This window comes from Lissotriton helveticus, chromosome 4_1 (assembly GCF_964261635.1).
Source record: "Lissotriton helveticus chromosome 4_1, aLisHel1.1, whole genome shotgun sequence".
Taxonomy (NCBI): Eukaryota; Metazoa; Chordata; class Amphibia; order Caudata; family Salamandridae; genus Lissotriton; species Lissotriton helveticus.
Genome location: NC_136063.1, coordinates 591,223,434 through 591,238,714, shown reverse-complemented (window position 1 = coordinate 591,238,714; position 15,281 = coordinate 591,223,434). Strand labels below are relative to the sequence as shown.

The window sequence follows — 15,281 nt, the reverse complement described above, 5'->3', positions numbered from 1 at the left end:
AGATGTGACCCGTCAAACAAGTTATGGTGTAGCTTGTAAATGAAATGCATCAATCGCCATTGGGTTAGTGAAATCTGGAATTCCTGAAACAGTCATATTACTCTTGCAGGTTTTCACGTATTCCTTCTTTACAAAAGTTTTTCCTGGGACTTCTCCATTTTCAGGAGGTTTCCAGCTTGTACTTACCATCATTTTCTACTGCCAAGATGTGTCGCTCAGTCATGCCAATACAGTTTGTCTCAGTCATGCCAATACATTCTTACCCGTTGTCAGGTTTTCTATATTGGCATTTTTGGTTCAAAGACTCTACAGCATGCCCAACAGCACAGCTTTAAGATCCATGCCATCTTCAGATGTTCAATGTTCCTCAGAAGTAACATCTTGCCACTCTGCATCTCTGTCAGTCGACCAAGCAGACCTCCTTAAACCAACAGACAGTTCTAGTTGTCGCTGGTCACCTTTTATCATAACTTTTTCAACTGAATAATCTAGGCCTGTATCTCCAAACGTAACAAGGGCACACTACCCTCTTCAACTCCACTATTACATACACTAGGAGTTCAGAACCTAGAGTCTCAGACTCCTCAGTAGATTTCAACTTTGTCTTCCGTGAACCCTCAGAGTATAGCTAAAAAACACACACTGTCCCTGAGATTTATCTTCATGATACCTATATGCATAACCATACTGTAAAAGAAATAAATGGGTCCCATCCGTTTAGAGCACCAGGATTTTTCATGTGCAAGACTAATGTATATGTAACCCTTTATCTGTGCACACGGTAACCTGTCCCTTAAGGGACACAGCAAGCATTGGTACAGGGCTGGCATAGGCCTTATGAGGGAGCATTCATAGTTTAGCTATATAGTGGTTAGTAGACAATCTGAGGTATTTACACTATAATATACATAGAGGCAAAATCTGCCTACAGGGTCCAGCACAATTAGTAAGGTGGGGTAAGACATGCACACAGACAGAATGTGCAGACACCAATAACTCCACATTTTATGAGACTTCAAGATGTGTCATAATTCTCTGGCTCGGCTCATAATCAGATTCCAGGCCTTCCGCTAACCCAACCCCACCCCCCTCCCCCACTGAGTCAAGTTAAATATTCTGGTCCCCAGCAAAGGGATCAAAGGCCTTTCCACCAAAAGAGTACTTAAATGTGATTTACTCAGTTCCTAGGAAAGGAAGGGTTGGCAAGGAAAACTGCATCATATAATTAGCAGTCACACAGCACCCGGTCTGGGGCAGCCCATGCCCACTGGAAAAAGGTAGAGAGCGTAGACCTCTGGAGCCAACACAGGAGGAGCTTGCCTTTGAAGTTCTGGTGGGAACAGAATCAAGCAGCTGTGTCAACTAGGGGCGGAGGTGAGGCCTTCAGATTAGCTCTTACCAGGGAAAACTTAAACTTGCCATATTAGAGTGTGCCAAACTGCAGTGCAGGAGGGTTGAACTAATGTGGCATCCTAGATTTGCCATGGATGCCTGGCATCTAGAACTTTCCACACCCACTTAATGCCCTACACAAGAGGGAAACAGTTGAGACGATCAGAAACCTGGGTGAGACAGCGAAAAGATACCTAGCTGGAAGAAGAATGCACCCAGTCCCCTGCAAAGATGGACTCGAACCCCAGCTGAGTCCCAGGACTAAGATACGAGCTCCACTGCCACTGGGAGCCTCCCAGAGCAGGCTCTGTAACCTGGGGAGTGCAGAAAGAAGGATGATCTGCTGGTTGGTTGCAGAGGGACTGCGCAAGATGCCTGTCCCAGCAGGAGAGAAGCACCAGGGGCCAGGCAGAAGACCGGTGCAGCACAGTCCAGGAGCGCTGAAGAAAACACATTTGGTAGTCAAGCTTGACCCTCAGGAGCGAAATGAGACCAAGATGGTGGAATACGCTCCTACAAGGCCAGAGATACAACTTTTTTGAAGATTTCTCTTTGATTTTCCTTCTCAAAAAGAAGTGTGCATTGCGCACTACCATATTTCATCAGGGTGCATTCTCATACAAGTAAGGTTCTCCTTCCTTACTCAAGTAACATTAAACTGGTAACAAGGAGCAGTCTGACATGGCACACTTCCATGGACTTTTTGCTACCACAAAATTGTTATACGAACTACAGCCTGTATACTTGATCTCTGAATGCGCAGTTAAGTCATTTCCACCATTACCGATGTCAAGTTTGCATTATATGGTCTGTAGAATGTGAAGAAAGACTGACCCACATGCTTTTAAAGTCAATATGCTTTATTTGCAACAATGATGTTACACAATGAACTAATGGTTCCCATTATGAATGCAAGCTATAGATTATTACTGTGCCTACTGATTGTAATTGACACTGTGTACAGTGTTACATTGTTAAAGGATAACATGGTTATTTTTATTAATGAAATGAAAAGCCCATAGGCCTCCCATGTTTAAAATGACATCCCTTTATACTGTATCTGGAATAGGAATGGGATATTGTGACCATGGGGACCAGGACCCACTAGGAGTGTAGTGCCATAAGGGTGTCATGGGGGCGGGGGGTGTGTGTGTAATGTGCTATTTATTTTTAATAGCAATGAATATAAAATGTTTTAGTGAGTCTTTCCATGGCCGAAAATTGAGATTTCCAGCCTACACCACCTCCCCTAAGAAGGCCGTGGACTGCTCTGCTTCGTTATCCAGAGAGAGTGAAATGCTACAATGGGGTACAATGTAAGACAATTACAGATTTATTACCTACATCCTTCGCAATTAGTAACCTGGCTTCTTACAAGTACCAAGTGGCATGGAGGTCCGTTGTCCTTGTGTAGGGATATGCAACAGTTTCATATGTATTATCTTTAAGACATTGGTATACGTTTGCAACACAGTGTGACCAATGATATAACAATGTTTCCATGGATAGATGCCGCCAAGGTGTGACCTGGGTACACCATAGCTAGGCCTCATATTTTAATCACCTCTGCAATATCCACTTTGGAGACCTACTGTAAAATATCTTAGGAAGCCCAACAGGTTCACAAAGCTCCCTACCATTGTGATCCACCCTCCACCTGCTTACATTCGGGGCCTAATCTCTACCACAGTTCAACTCCAGATTTGGTATCAATGGTGCTGTGTCTTCTGTGGCAATACTTCCGGTGCACAAAGGGCCAAGCTCCACCATGTCTATAGTTGGACAAGTGCGCTTCACACTCTTCTCGGCTCCAGCAGCCAAGACAGCTCATGCCTCATGTGGCAACAGGCTCTAGTACACTATATTCTTCATGCAGTCTCCTTCTTAACAAGCATTTGCAATGCAATAGGTCTCGCATTTACACGAGTTTAAGCTATTTGCAATGTCAATAGCTCAAACTTGCGTAAATGTGAGACCTATTGGGTTGTATGTCAATACAACGCATGCTTTTACCCCGCATGCCATTACAACGCGGGGATTACAACGAAAGTCGTTACAACGACTTTCGCTGGAGGGCGCTGGATAGTGGAATCGTTTAATTTCCTATTCCAACTCCAGACCACATTGACAGTAGGGAAGGTGTTGGACAGAAAATTAAACTATTCCCTATCCAACAGCCCCCTCCAGCGAAAGTAGTCGTAACGACTTTCGTTGTAAACCCCGCGTTGGAATGGCAGTGCGGGGTAATCCCCGCGTTGTCATGGCTGTTCTCCGACCTATTGCATTGCAAATGCTCGTTTTGCATGTCATGTCCTAAACGTCTTAAGCGTGTCCACAACCCCTGGATTCACCCTCTCCAGGGTCTTTGCATCTGTCTCATGTTTTATGATCTTCTATGTTGCATAGTTTTTGTACATCACAGCCCACGCTTGTGCCATAGCCTCTTTGCACTGCTGGTTGTGTCAGGCAGGGGCATAGCTACAAATAGTTCAGCAGGTAGAGTGGCACTGGGGCTCACTGAACTGCGATCATTGCTGTATTTACTATCCCGGCAGCAGTCATTGGGGTTCTTTTCATTGCTTGCTCCAGGGTTCATGGCAAACTTGCTGCGCTACTGGTTTCAGGAGGCTGTTATCTGCTGGACATGGTTTATCACATGAGAGAAGGAGCTCCTCATAGAACACAGAAATGAGCTATGGGACAGTCTCCTTCAGCCACTGCTTTGTTGGGGTGTCATCTTAATTCAGTTCAGCCCTCACGACAGCACAGGAATGGGAGACTGGGTCGGCCCCTTCACTTCCTGGTTTGTAGGCCTTGTCAGTCACAATTTGTGGGCTCACAGGGATAGCCATTCGGTGTTTGGCTTGTCAAGCAGCGTCCATGACGCCATTGTGCCTGCATACAGTCTAGTTCCACATCTGGAAGGACAGCCACTGACCGGCAAATGGGTTTAAGTCAATCTGTGAATTTCTGCTGTGTTCCGCCCTCCTTATCACTTCACTGCTGCTCACGTCATCCCGGCTCCTGCTGTACCCCACTTCTTCGGTTTTTTCTATGGTGGTAAAAAGCAGACCCGGCTTTTGCTCTGCCCTCGTTGACGCAGCTCGTTTCTTTTCAATGACTATTTCCCAGTAGCTTATTTGACCTGCATCCAGGCAGCTCTTCTGGTATTCAGCAGTCCTAGAATCAGCTCTGCCATTCTGTCTTTCAGAGCTCTACTCCGTACTTCACTGCGGCTTCATTACTACCAGTTTCCGACATCACCACCACTTCCAACCAGCACCCCAACCATGATATCCTTATGCAGCTGTGTCTGTAAGAATGTGTGTGTGCGCATAAGAAATACGGTGATGTGAGCTTGTGCGTCAGAGACATTGAGTGCTATCCGTAATAAAAACGAGCATTAGCAAAGCCTATTATCTTGGTTTGCGAATGCCTGTTTACTTGTATTGGTTTTGCCAATGCTTGTACATTTTTGGTGCGAGAACTGGCAGCATTATTTTTAAAGGATCTGAGGAGGCCTAGACAGCGAAGGGGAAAAGATGACACAGGGAAGCCCCATACTAGCCTGCAAAGCCCTTAGAATGGGGAAGAAGACGAAGGTTACATTTGCTGTATAACCTTCCACAAAATGGATTGGGGCAGGAGAAGGGGGTCCGGTGTCGTATAGCAAAGAGTACAACGCTAAAGGAAACTAACAGTCGGGGCGTTACAGTGCCGACAAGACACTGATGGAGGAAGCTGAATTCCGGCTTTATGGAATGACTGGAGGGAGGTCACTCTGCTGAATTCCTGTAACATTGACAGACTGGGCTCTGGTCGGCGGGAAACGAGTTGAATATTAACATGTTATCTATCATCCGCCGGAGTATGGCGCCCCTGTGTGGCCACGGACAATATTTCAAGGTGTTTGTGAGGCTCGCGGGACAGAAAAGGCCCAGGATAATATCTATGTTAACAAGGGTGGAGGGAGCGAAAGCGCGCCATGCACACGTAGTGCTAAAACGACCTGCATGCGTGCACATCGCCTGTCCAGGCGCGTGCACATCTCCTGTCGCCCTTCGCAAGAAAAATCTACAATAGATCTCGCCAAAGCAAGCAGCGCATGCGCTGCGGCGATACCTAAAAAGTTATCATAGTACCGTCACTGCCTCCTCTCAGATCAATAAGGTCTTTTTCACATCTGCCAGTCGAGCCCCAAGGAACATTTGCAGCCTCAGTAAGTCACATACAGGATTAGTCGGATAATTATGCTAGGAGCATCATCGGCCTAATACTCTACAAAACCGTTAATGCAAATCGGATGCCAGTAATAACACTTTATATAGTAATTTGGACGGATACAATTCAGGCATCACAGAGCCTCATATGGTTGCTGACATCTTGTTTCCAGGCTTTCTGGTGCTCCTGTCTACGCCCCATTTCACATGCAACATTATGCAGGCAGAGGCAGTCACTCTCCAAAAGGCTGCTTAAGCCTGGCCTACCTAAAGCTAGCACCAGCCTCATGAAACAAATAGCCCTCTTCATCCAAAGGCCTATTCTGTGGCCACTAACGTTTTGTGTCCAGCCACCACAATATACAATACTCGGCAACGGCTCAGTCCATTGAAGCCACTGAATTGAATGCACTGTGAAAGACTGCAATTTTCCTGATCTTAAGCACACATACGTAAGAAAAAGTGCACTTCTGTGCCTGAGATAGTGGTCCAATGTTAATTTCCATTTGTTTTCCTTAGTCACCCTTGTGCAGCCTAAGTATGTTCTCATGTTACAGTAGTTCAAATCCAATTATTACCTCATCTTTCTACTAATAAGGATCACTTTGCTGTGAAGAGCATTTTAATCATAAAGGTTTTCTATGCCTTTACTAATTGCACCTGTGATTTTTATTTTAAACGTTTTAATGCAGGCACAGACAGCAATCGTGCCTGTTTACCAAGGTCAGACCCATTGGTTAGTCACCATCTGATTCTAATAATTTCATTTTAAAGCATCCAATCTTAAGAGACCACCCTCATTTGTTTAATCTTGTTCTGCAATTCGATTTCTCATATTTTCCTGATTTAATTGACCAGTGCCTAAATGTATAGAAAAGTTAGTTTAATATAGCAAAATAAAACCACAGAATATCACCGTTTCAGCTTAGCTACTGCTCAATATTTTAACCTACCAATTCCCACGACATTTACAAGGATTTCTGAATGGATTCTAACTTGAGAAAAGTAAAGAAACCAAAGTCACCGTAAGCGGTTCTGTCTCGGAACGATTTTCAAGCAGTATCCTTAAAACAGTTGGCTAATAAAAGGCAATAACCCTGTACGCAACAGTGGAGGCAGGTGCAGTACCAATAAACTAGTGGAATCTGACCCAGCTGTACAATACAAATGGATGTTCAACACTGTATTGTTTTAACATGGGACGTCAGAGTCGTCAAACAGCAGAATGTAAATACACCGACCAACTACTGAGAGATACAAATTAATGCAATGGAATAAGTTCCATTTCATTTTCTTTTTTCTTTCAACTGGACAGGTCTTCCACATCTATGACATTTTTTACTTGTGGCATATAACTTAAATACTTAAATAAAAATACCAACTATGAAAGCAAACTCATTCTCTTCCGATGCTCACATGGACGACACCATGCTTCAGTAATTCACTCAAAAGGTAAAATGTTTAATCCTCTTTACCACGGCATAAACCACATAGGTTTCCATTAAATGCCTAATGCTATAAATTAAGTGCAGATCACAAAATTAATAAAATGTGTACACTTAAAAAAGGCAGTATAATAAATATCAAATGATACTTCTTTTTTATAGCGACTATAACACTGACTACAAGCTTTACAATTATGATAAAGTTCAATTAAATTGTAAATACAAACTTTGAAGAAGATTAGAGGGCCAATTTAATATATGTTTTACAAAGAAAGCAAAAAAAAACATTTCTTAGGGACATTTTACAGAAACCATCTTCACAAGATAAAATAAGCAACTTCCTTTTAGGATAAATGTTCAATTAATTAAAATTACTACAGTAAAAAGAGCAAACACATTATTAAGAAACAGTTCCGCCTCGTACCCCCTCCCCTCCAATGTCCTTGTCATCAGCCTTTAGCCCGTGGCACGTGTGCGAATTCTCGGGGTTGCTTGTTATTCCGTATTCGATAAAAGCAAATAAATACCGGGACTTTGAAATCCAATTTGGGTGGATGACCTTTGGGTAAGGAGGGTGGACCCCCTTGGTACCCGACGGGCCCCCCTGCACCCTTCGACGCGCTCTAGAAATGGACATTAGTCCATCACAGGAGTGACATTACCTTCTGGCGTCTCATTTATAGCGATCCTGATTAGATTCATAAAATTCCCAAGTCTTGCTAGATTTATTGTCGTTGATTATGTGAAGCATAAGGCTGAGGCCTCTACAGGACCATACCCCCTTTGAAATTATATGCGAGGGACGAAGGCACGGACGTTCGTTTTTCAGCTTAGGGCAGCAGCAAAGGCGGCGCAGTCAGGATTCCTTGTGAAAGGAGCATAGCCTGCACTCAATGTTTTCCCCCTTTCGTGCCCATGCTGGGTTAAAATCCTTGATGCTTACCCTTACAAGTCTCATACAGAGTTTTCCTACGGACTTGTGATGCAACGCCTCACTTAGATAGGATTGGGCTGTGCCCAGTATGTATGATTTGTACAAAGGATCTAAAAATCGAGCTAGAGCGAAGAACGTTGATTTCTTTAGCATACAATGTTTCCAGATCATGCTTGTTCACTGCTTTCTTCCAGGTTGAGAAGGGAATTTCAGGTAGTGGTAAGCTTGCTGCCTCAATCCTCAGGGTAGTTATGGCATGGCCAAGACTGGTATGTCAGGCTGAACCTACCTCCTCGAAAACAGACCGCAGCGGATATCTGAGTGATACTGCTGGAGAACTCAAGGTCCTGAGGTAAAGCTTTTATCAAATCCTCCTGGCATATCAAGTCCGGCCAAGCTCCTGTCTCAGCCTTGATTTCCTGGCTGACCACGGAATGAGAAGTACTAGTTTGTATGCTTTGACTTGCGTTGTATTTAAAGACTTTTCCAGCATTCCAGGAAAAGCCAGATGGCAATAGCTGATGGCAGGAAGCAATTTTGCCTTTAAAGCGGTCAAAATCAGCTCGGCGACAGAGTTAGCAGATGGTTGCTCAGTTGTCTTAACAGATGAATGACAATGTTGGCCTTAGAGTTCAGATGTTTTCCATGGATGTTTGAATTCGCCATTTCTGAGAGTCATATCTTAAGGTAATTATAGGCTCTTACTGTGCCAATTTGTAGATCACCAAAAAGCCATTAGGCTTACCTTTTGAGTTGATGTTTCACAATCATCAATACTATGGCCTTCCCCTGATTAACAGTCAGGAAATTGTCCTTGTTGAAGCGACCCAGCGCATGCAGGACTCTCTGGAGGCCCATTATAGTGTGATCCATTACAGTGTCGTCGGCGTATTGTAGTACCGGCAGCATCGCACTGCCCAGCCTTCGGGATACTAGGCTGGCACCTTGCAGAGCAGCCACCCACTATCTGCGGTGTAAAAGTTAAACAGGAGAGGTGCCAGCACACAGCCCTGTTTGAGTCCGTTATTTGTAATGATCCTATTAGGATGTCCTAAGTGAGAGTTAATTGTGGTCTCACTTTTTCGAGGTGGAGCTTGTTTTTTTTTTTTTTTAAATAGCACAGATCTGAGTGGCTTGCTTCGTTTAGGTTCCACTCTATGATATGACTTACCGTTGTATATGAATATAATGTATAATAATCCCCATTTAAGGTTATTCACACTAGTTATCCAAAAAAAGACAAAATCTTCTATTGGAACAGTATTATAGGTAGTCACCATCTTATATCCATCAAAAAGCATTTCAAATGCCCATAATGTTGCTGGTCGACAATAAATGCCCAAAAGTTGCTTTCAACAAAACAACAATAATAATATTCTTAAGGAATGCTAACTTCAACCCCATCAAAAAAGTTTTCAAATGTCCTTAATACGGTTGGTCTCAGAGCCAGTTATATGAACCTAACGGCCTGTAATTACTGCTCATGGTACAGAGGGCAACCAGTCATTCACTCAAGAAGTAAGTTTTTTTAATCCTTGCATACCATGCCATATAACAAACCATGGTTTCCATAGAAAAACAATTGGCATAAAAGTGAGGGAAAAGGTGAACACTTAAAAAAATATGAATAAACGTTATCAATACGTAGAGGTCAAGAGTTGAAAATTAAGAATCTGTATGCACTGGTTAAAACGTCAGGGTAAAAAATACGTTTAGGAAATATCAAAAGGTCTTGTCCACAAAAGGCAGACAGTTTCTCAGATAACATAATACAAGTCTGATGGAAAAACAAGTCGCCATACAAAAGAAAAAAGTGCACACCATTTTCTAGAATGATCCTTAAACATACAGAACGTATGTATGGTAGAGAAAGAAATTGTGTGTAGGCTAGACTGTGGCATTAACGCAAACAATTTGAAAGGGTTAAATCACTGGGGAAAAAAATACATTGGGTTCCATGCAGAGGGGCGCTATAATGCATGTTTTGCAACTAAAGTGAGGCTGCGATAATTGTTGGGAGACATTGTGCATACTTTTAAGTAACAACTGGAGCGCACTCACCACAATAAACAGAGCTTGCATTGGAGGAAATGAGTGAATATCTGTTTTTTGTTTTAAGGAGTGGCAGAGAAGATGGGCTGAAAGGAAAAAGGTAAACGTGGCAGGTAGGGGGTGTAGACCAGTGAGTTTAAATGAGCAGTTGCAGTGGGGCAGATTATTATGGTAAGTGACACTTGTCCAGGCGCGGTTCGTCCATTGGGGCGTAGCCCCCCCTGCCCGACGCCACCCGCAGCTCCCTCATGACAATCATGTCAATGAATCAACATGACGTCAGACCGCCGGGCGGGCGTCATGTTGATTGATTGACATGATTGTTCAGGCGGCAAAAACAAGTACGCATGTGTGGGGACGGAGGGTGAATTTTTACCCGTGCCCACGCATGCGCACTTGTGTTTTTGCGGCCTTGTGCATGCCCATCAGGAGCCCTGATGGGTGTGCTGCGGGCGAGAAGGTACCTGTGCCCCTGGCGCCAGAATTGGCCAGGGGCACTGTGAGCCTGTGACGTGTGGGGAGCAGAGCCCAGAGGTGGCGCGGACCGGGACCGGCAGCAAGGTAAGAGTGTGTGTTTTTCTTTTATTTTAAAGCGTTTGGTGCGAGCGTGCTTGTATGCATGAATGTTTGGTGGAGAGTGTTGTGAATGGATGTGTTTCTGTGTATGCGTGTGTGAATACATTTCTTTGAGTGTTGTGTATGTGGGGGGGGGGGGGGTCACCGCCGGCCTGAGTGGCCTGGGGCTCGCACTTGCAAATCAGTTTGCGCCCCCACCACTGTAAAATGTCACCAGCCGCCCCTGCACTTGTCCTTTGCGCTTATTGTGGTTCAAAGTAGAAAGGGGAAATACTGCACCTAATCCCACAGGCGTTCGATTATAAGGGTTTTTGGGCACCCCAAGTATTTTATGGAAAGGGCGGATAGGTTTGGCCATGACATTTCGCATTGTTTACTACCCGAAGGTGCACAAGGCTCATGTATTGCCAGGAGCCTTATTAAAATAAAAATGTTTAAAGTAAAAAAGTGATGAAGTATAAAAGACTATGGTGAGGTGTCAGATGTGGCTGCAATTCACTGTCATCTAATTTGTTATATCTTTACAATCCAAGCATTATAATACCCAAGGCAGAACATTTACTTTTTATTTGTTCAAAAAATGCAATGTTTAAATGCAATAAACAGGAGAAACCAGTTTGAAAATTTAATTTTGGCTCATTTAAAAGTTATAGGCCCGTTGGAAATGTATATTACACAGGCATAATTTGTATAATTTCGAGTTACACTTTTTATGTGAAATTCTCCAAATTGAGCCATAACTCCATGTCGTGCAACTGTGCCTACGTTCATAGCAAAAATTATAGGCTGGGGTGCTGAAACAACGCAAACCACTGAAAAATGATTGTGATCATTGTGCTTTGAGACATTTTTAAGCATGAAATGCGTCCTTGCGTTGCAGCATTTTGGGTTCAAATGTAATACTAAATTACAGATTCCCATTTTACGAAATTTAAATAAAATGTATCATACTTATGCAAAACAAATGCACATGTTTTGCAGGGTCCAAGCCGTCAAAGAGGCCTCTTCAAGACACTAATAAAACAAGCATTTGCAATGCAATCGGTCTTGCCTTTGGGACCTTTTATGTATTTAGCTATGCAGCACATTAGCCTGGGTGCCGAAACATCTACTATTCTTTAACATGAAGGGAAAGTAAGGCACCAAACTGTGTGACACGCCAGGTATGGCAACACATGGAGAAAAATATTGCCTTTCAGCTGGAAATGGTATAATCTAAAGCTCTGTTTTTCATATAAAATCAGGGCCTTCGGTGGTCATATCATTGAATATACAGGATTCGAAAAAATATTATTGTCTATGGGTGATCGTGGAAGACAATTTCTATGGACTGGAATCTAGAGAAGCTAAAGTGATTCTGATATTTTAGTGACCTTTGCTGGTCGTTTTCTATCAAGAAAGTTAAATAGAGGCAGTTGCCAGAAAAATAAAGACCCACAGCAGAAAGCAATTCTGGTATTTTACTTACTTCTACTGGTCGTTGTCTATCAAGACAGTTAAATAGAGGCAGTTGAACAGAAAAAAGTCCCTATGCGGAAGCAAACAAGTCCTAGGGCTGATCTCCAGAGCCCACTAAGTACATACACATATAATTATATACTAAAGTATATACAAGAGGTCTCGAATGCTCGACCTAAAAAAAATCATACAACTCTTAGCCCCCTGCATGTAGGTTATATATGATAATATGCACTGTAAAGCAATTATCTGCATGCACATATAATACACATTGCTGATTTCTTAACCACATCTATGGCATTAAAAAGAGGGCGTGATAAGTTTGTGACAGTCCTTATGATGCGACCACGGTACATTGCCTACACTATATATTCCCCTCCACTTTTTTGCTGAGACCTGGACCCTGCTTTCCGGTTCAATGGATGGCAAACTGGAGTGTTCAGGATTTGTCACTACACAAAATTAATTTTAGAAAGTTGGTTACTGGTTTTGAGCTACGGTGAGCTTTTTCAATCCAGGGTCTTTTCCCATGGCCACCTTAATGCCAAGTCAAGTTTTAAATATTAATGTTACTCACAAACCGGCAATAAGGACAAGCAGAAAGTGAGCTATCAAAAAACAAAAGTGAGTTGACAGTTATAATGGAAAGAATGGACAGTAAATCAGGATTCACTGCATAAGGAAGCGTCAAGGCAAGCATGACACAGGGACTGGTTTGGACAGTACTAGGCTCAGGGGAGCTACGAGGTAGAAGAGGCCTCTTACCTGCGAAAGCTGGCGTGGGTTTGGACAGCCGAAGAGTGCTGAACTTGAGCTGAAGCTGATGGCTCCTCTGCGGCTCAGGACGTGCTTGGGCACCGGCCTGTCTAGGGGCAGAACCGGTAGCTGGTAACATACTTCCATCGAACAGGTCCCCGGGAGGCCCGGCCGCCGCCAGCCCGGGGAGAGGGCCAACACCCAACGAAGCAGCTAGACCCAGTGCACCGACCACAGGCTTTTGCCTACCTAAACCCAACAGCTCACCTTGAACCCCCTGGAAGAGTATACTCCGCTCGCTATTAAGGGAGGGTGTCTAACAACCACCGTAGTCCATACCAGAGCCCCAAACAACGTAAAACTCTCAGACTACAAACCCAACCACCCCACTAGACAATACCTGTGACACTCCACACCGCCTACCCTACCCCCAGCTCAGCTCTCCGGGTTGCAGTTTGTTTGCCTATCCGGGCCGCGGCTGGGGGAGGGATGGCAGCTTTCTTAGTCCCCTTCTCCGGGTCTTTTCTCAATCGAGGGCTATCTTGTTTAGAAAATATCGTCTAATGAGCAGTCTTACGGGGTTGGATAAAGGGGGTGGGTACTTTGCACGCAGTATCGCTCTCGGCGGTTAGGGAAGGGAAAGTGATTCTCGGGGACAGTCTATTCCGAGTCCTGAGGCTCATTAGAGAGACTCCGAGTCCTTTGCGCCCTCTTCGGCTGGGACGCACCTCCTGCCCGGGGCAGCGGAGGAGCTGCGGTGCAGTGACGGGCTGTTCGGGGGTGTATTGGCCTTTCTTCTCCTAGCTGGCGAACTCCTCACTCCCATGTTTCCCCCTCCACGGCCTGCCAACACCCCGGCGGTGGCAGCCGCGGGACGATTCCTCCTGTCTCACTGCTCCGCCAGGCCCCGGGGCACAATTTGGCAGCCGAGAGAGACAGAAGAGTCGCGGCGAGCTGACGGGACTCCTCAGCCGCTTGTACACAGGCCAGACACTAGAGAAGATGCTCAGAAACCCCCAGGCGGTCGGTCCAAAAGTCTCTGCGCACCCTGCCGTCTTCTGTTTGGGGTACCGGAGGCAGGGACTCTGGACTTGGTTTCCTCCACCAACTGCTGCAGCCACAGCTTCTTGCACAGCTGCCCCTGGGCCGCTCTGAGCACAAAACAAGCAGCACGCGCTGCCCGCCCCGCCCCTCGCGCACACCGGCTCCTGCCGCAGCCTTGCGCATGCGCCTCGAAGCTGCGTACACCCCCACAGCGACTACAGCTCTGTCAACTCAGACAATGCAGCTTTGCCGCTGCCATCTTTACGTCAGGCAGCGATTGACGTTCGAACACTTTATTTGTGCCTGATCTCTTCGTCCTAATAGCGCAAATCAATCATTTTGTGTAGGTTCTTAAGTGATCTGGGGATAACATTCAACTTTTTCTGATTTGCCGAAAATAACTCTCCGATGGAGTTAGTTGGAAAGACATGTCAATACGCTTGTTTTCCCCTCGCAACACTGCAGCACTATCGAAAAACGTTCGCTGTTACCCTTACTTCATGCGCACTGCGATTGAGCGCATTCCTGACCTCGAGGACAGGATAGCATAAAACAGTAAGAACAAGCCAGTCCAGCACTGCCATTTTAAGGTCAGGCAGAGGTTGATGTAATGAGTTAAATGCACCACACTGACGCTAGAAGTTTGCTTAACTTCTTTATTAACCGGAGCCCCGGGAGCTGTGTCCGTTATCCCCAGCGGTCGGCGCCTATCACAAGATGGCCGCCTTCCGCTTCCCGTTCCCGCACTTCCTGTTCCGCAGACGGAACACTAGACCGCCACTACATATCTCCCCCCTTTATGCAATAACAAAACATTGTACAATACAGTCCTTACTTCCAGTTCATGTCATAGTCCTTGAACTTCTCAGGTATCTTTACAGTCCTTCCAACTCTGGTTCTCACCTCTCCCATACTTCCTTCTTCTTCCGGTTGCCTTCTGTCCGACCTTTTCCCTGCGCATTCTCTTTCTCTGTCCTTCACGTCCTCACTGCGTTCTTCCTTGCACCCGCTCCTCGTACCTTCGCTCGTACCGTCTTCTCCTTCGCTGTCTTCCACTTGCTGCACTCCTTCTTCTACATTCTCATTACGCCTTCCACTACGTTCTCTTTCGCCTTCATCTCCTACATACTCTGCTCCGTCTTCTGTCTCATCTCCCCACTTCAAGATCTTGCTGCATTTGGCCATTCTGTCCTGTGACCACACTTTCCCGTCACTGAGCAGGGCAGACCGGGCATAAGGCTCTAGCACTTGCAAGGGTGGTGAAAATTTGCTTTCTCCTTTCTTCTTGAGGATGGCCAGTTTCACTCTCACCCAGTCTCCCTTCTCCAGTTCTACTCCTTGAACGTTGCATCTCTTGTTAAAGTGTGTCGTGTATACTTCTTGTGCCTTCTCTAGATTTCTTCT

The 15,281-nt window shown here is 45.0% G+C and overlaps 1 protein-coding gene across 3 annotated transcripts in view; it reads right to left on the bottom strand.

Annotated features, from left to right (window-relative positions):
* The window catches only part of PDE7A (phosphodiesterase 7A), a 1,945,501-nt gene extending 1,931,428 nt beyond the window's left edge, over positions 1-14,073 (bottom strand). For 2 of the 3 annotated variants that reach the window (XM_078687235.1, XM_078687233.1), the window contains exon 1: positions 12,843-14,073. In XM_078687235.1, coding sequence (XP_078543361.1) covers positions 12,843-12,980 — 138 coding nt within the window. In that variant the 5' untranslated portion in view covers positions 12,981-14,073. The remainder of the gene's footprint in view (positions 1-12,842) is intronic. The other variant, XM_078687234.1, reaches the window with a different exon arrangement.
* Between the last annotated feature and the right edge of the window lie 1,208 nt (positions 14,074-15,281).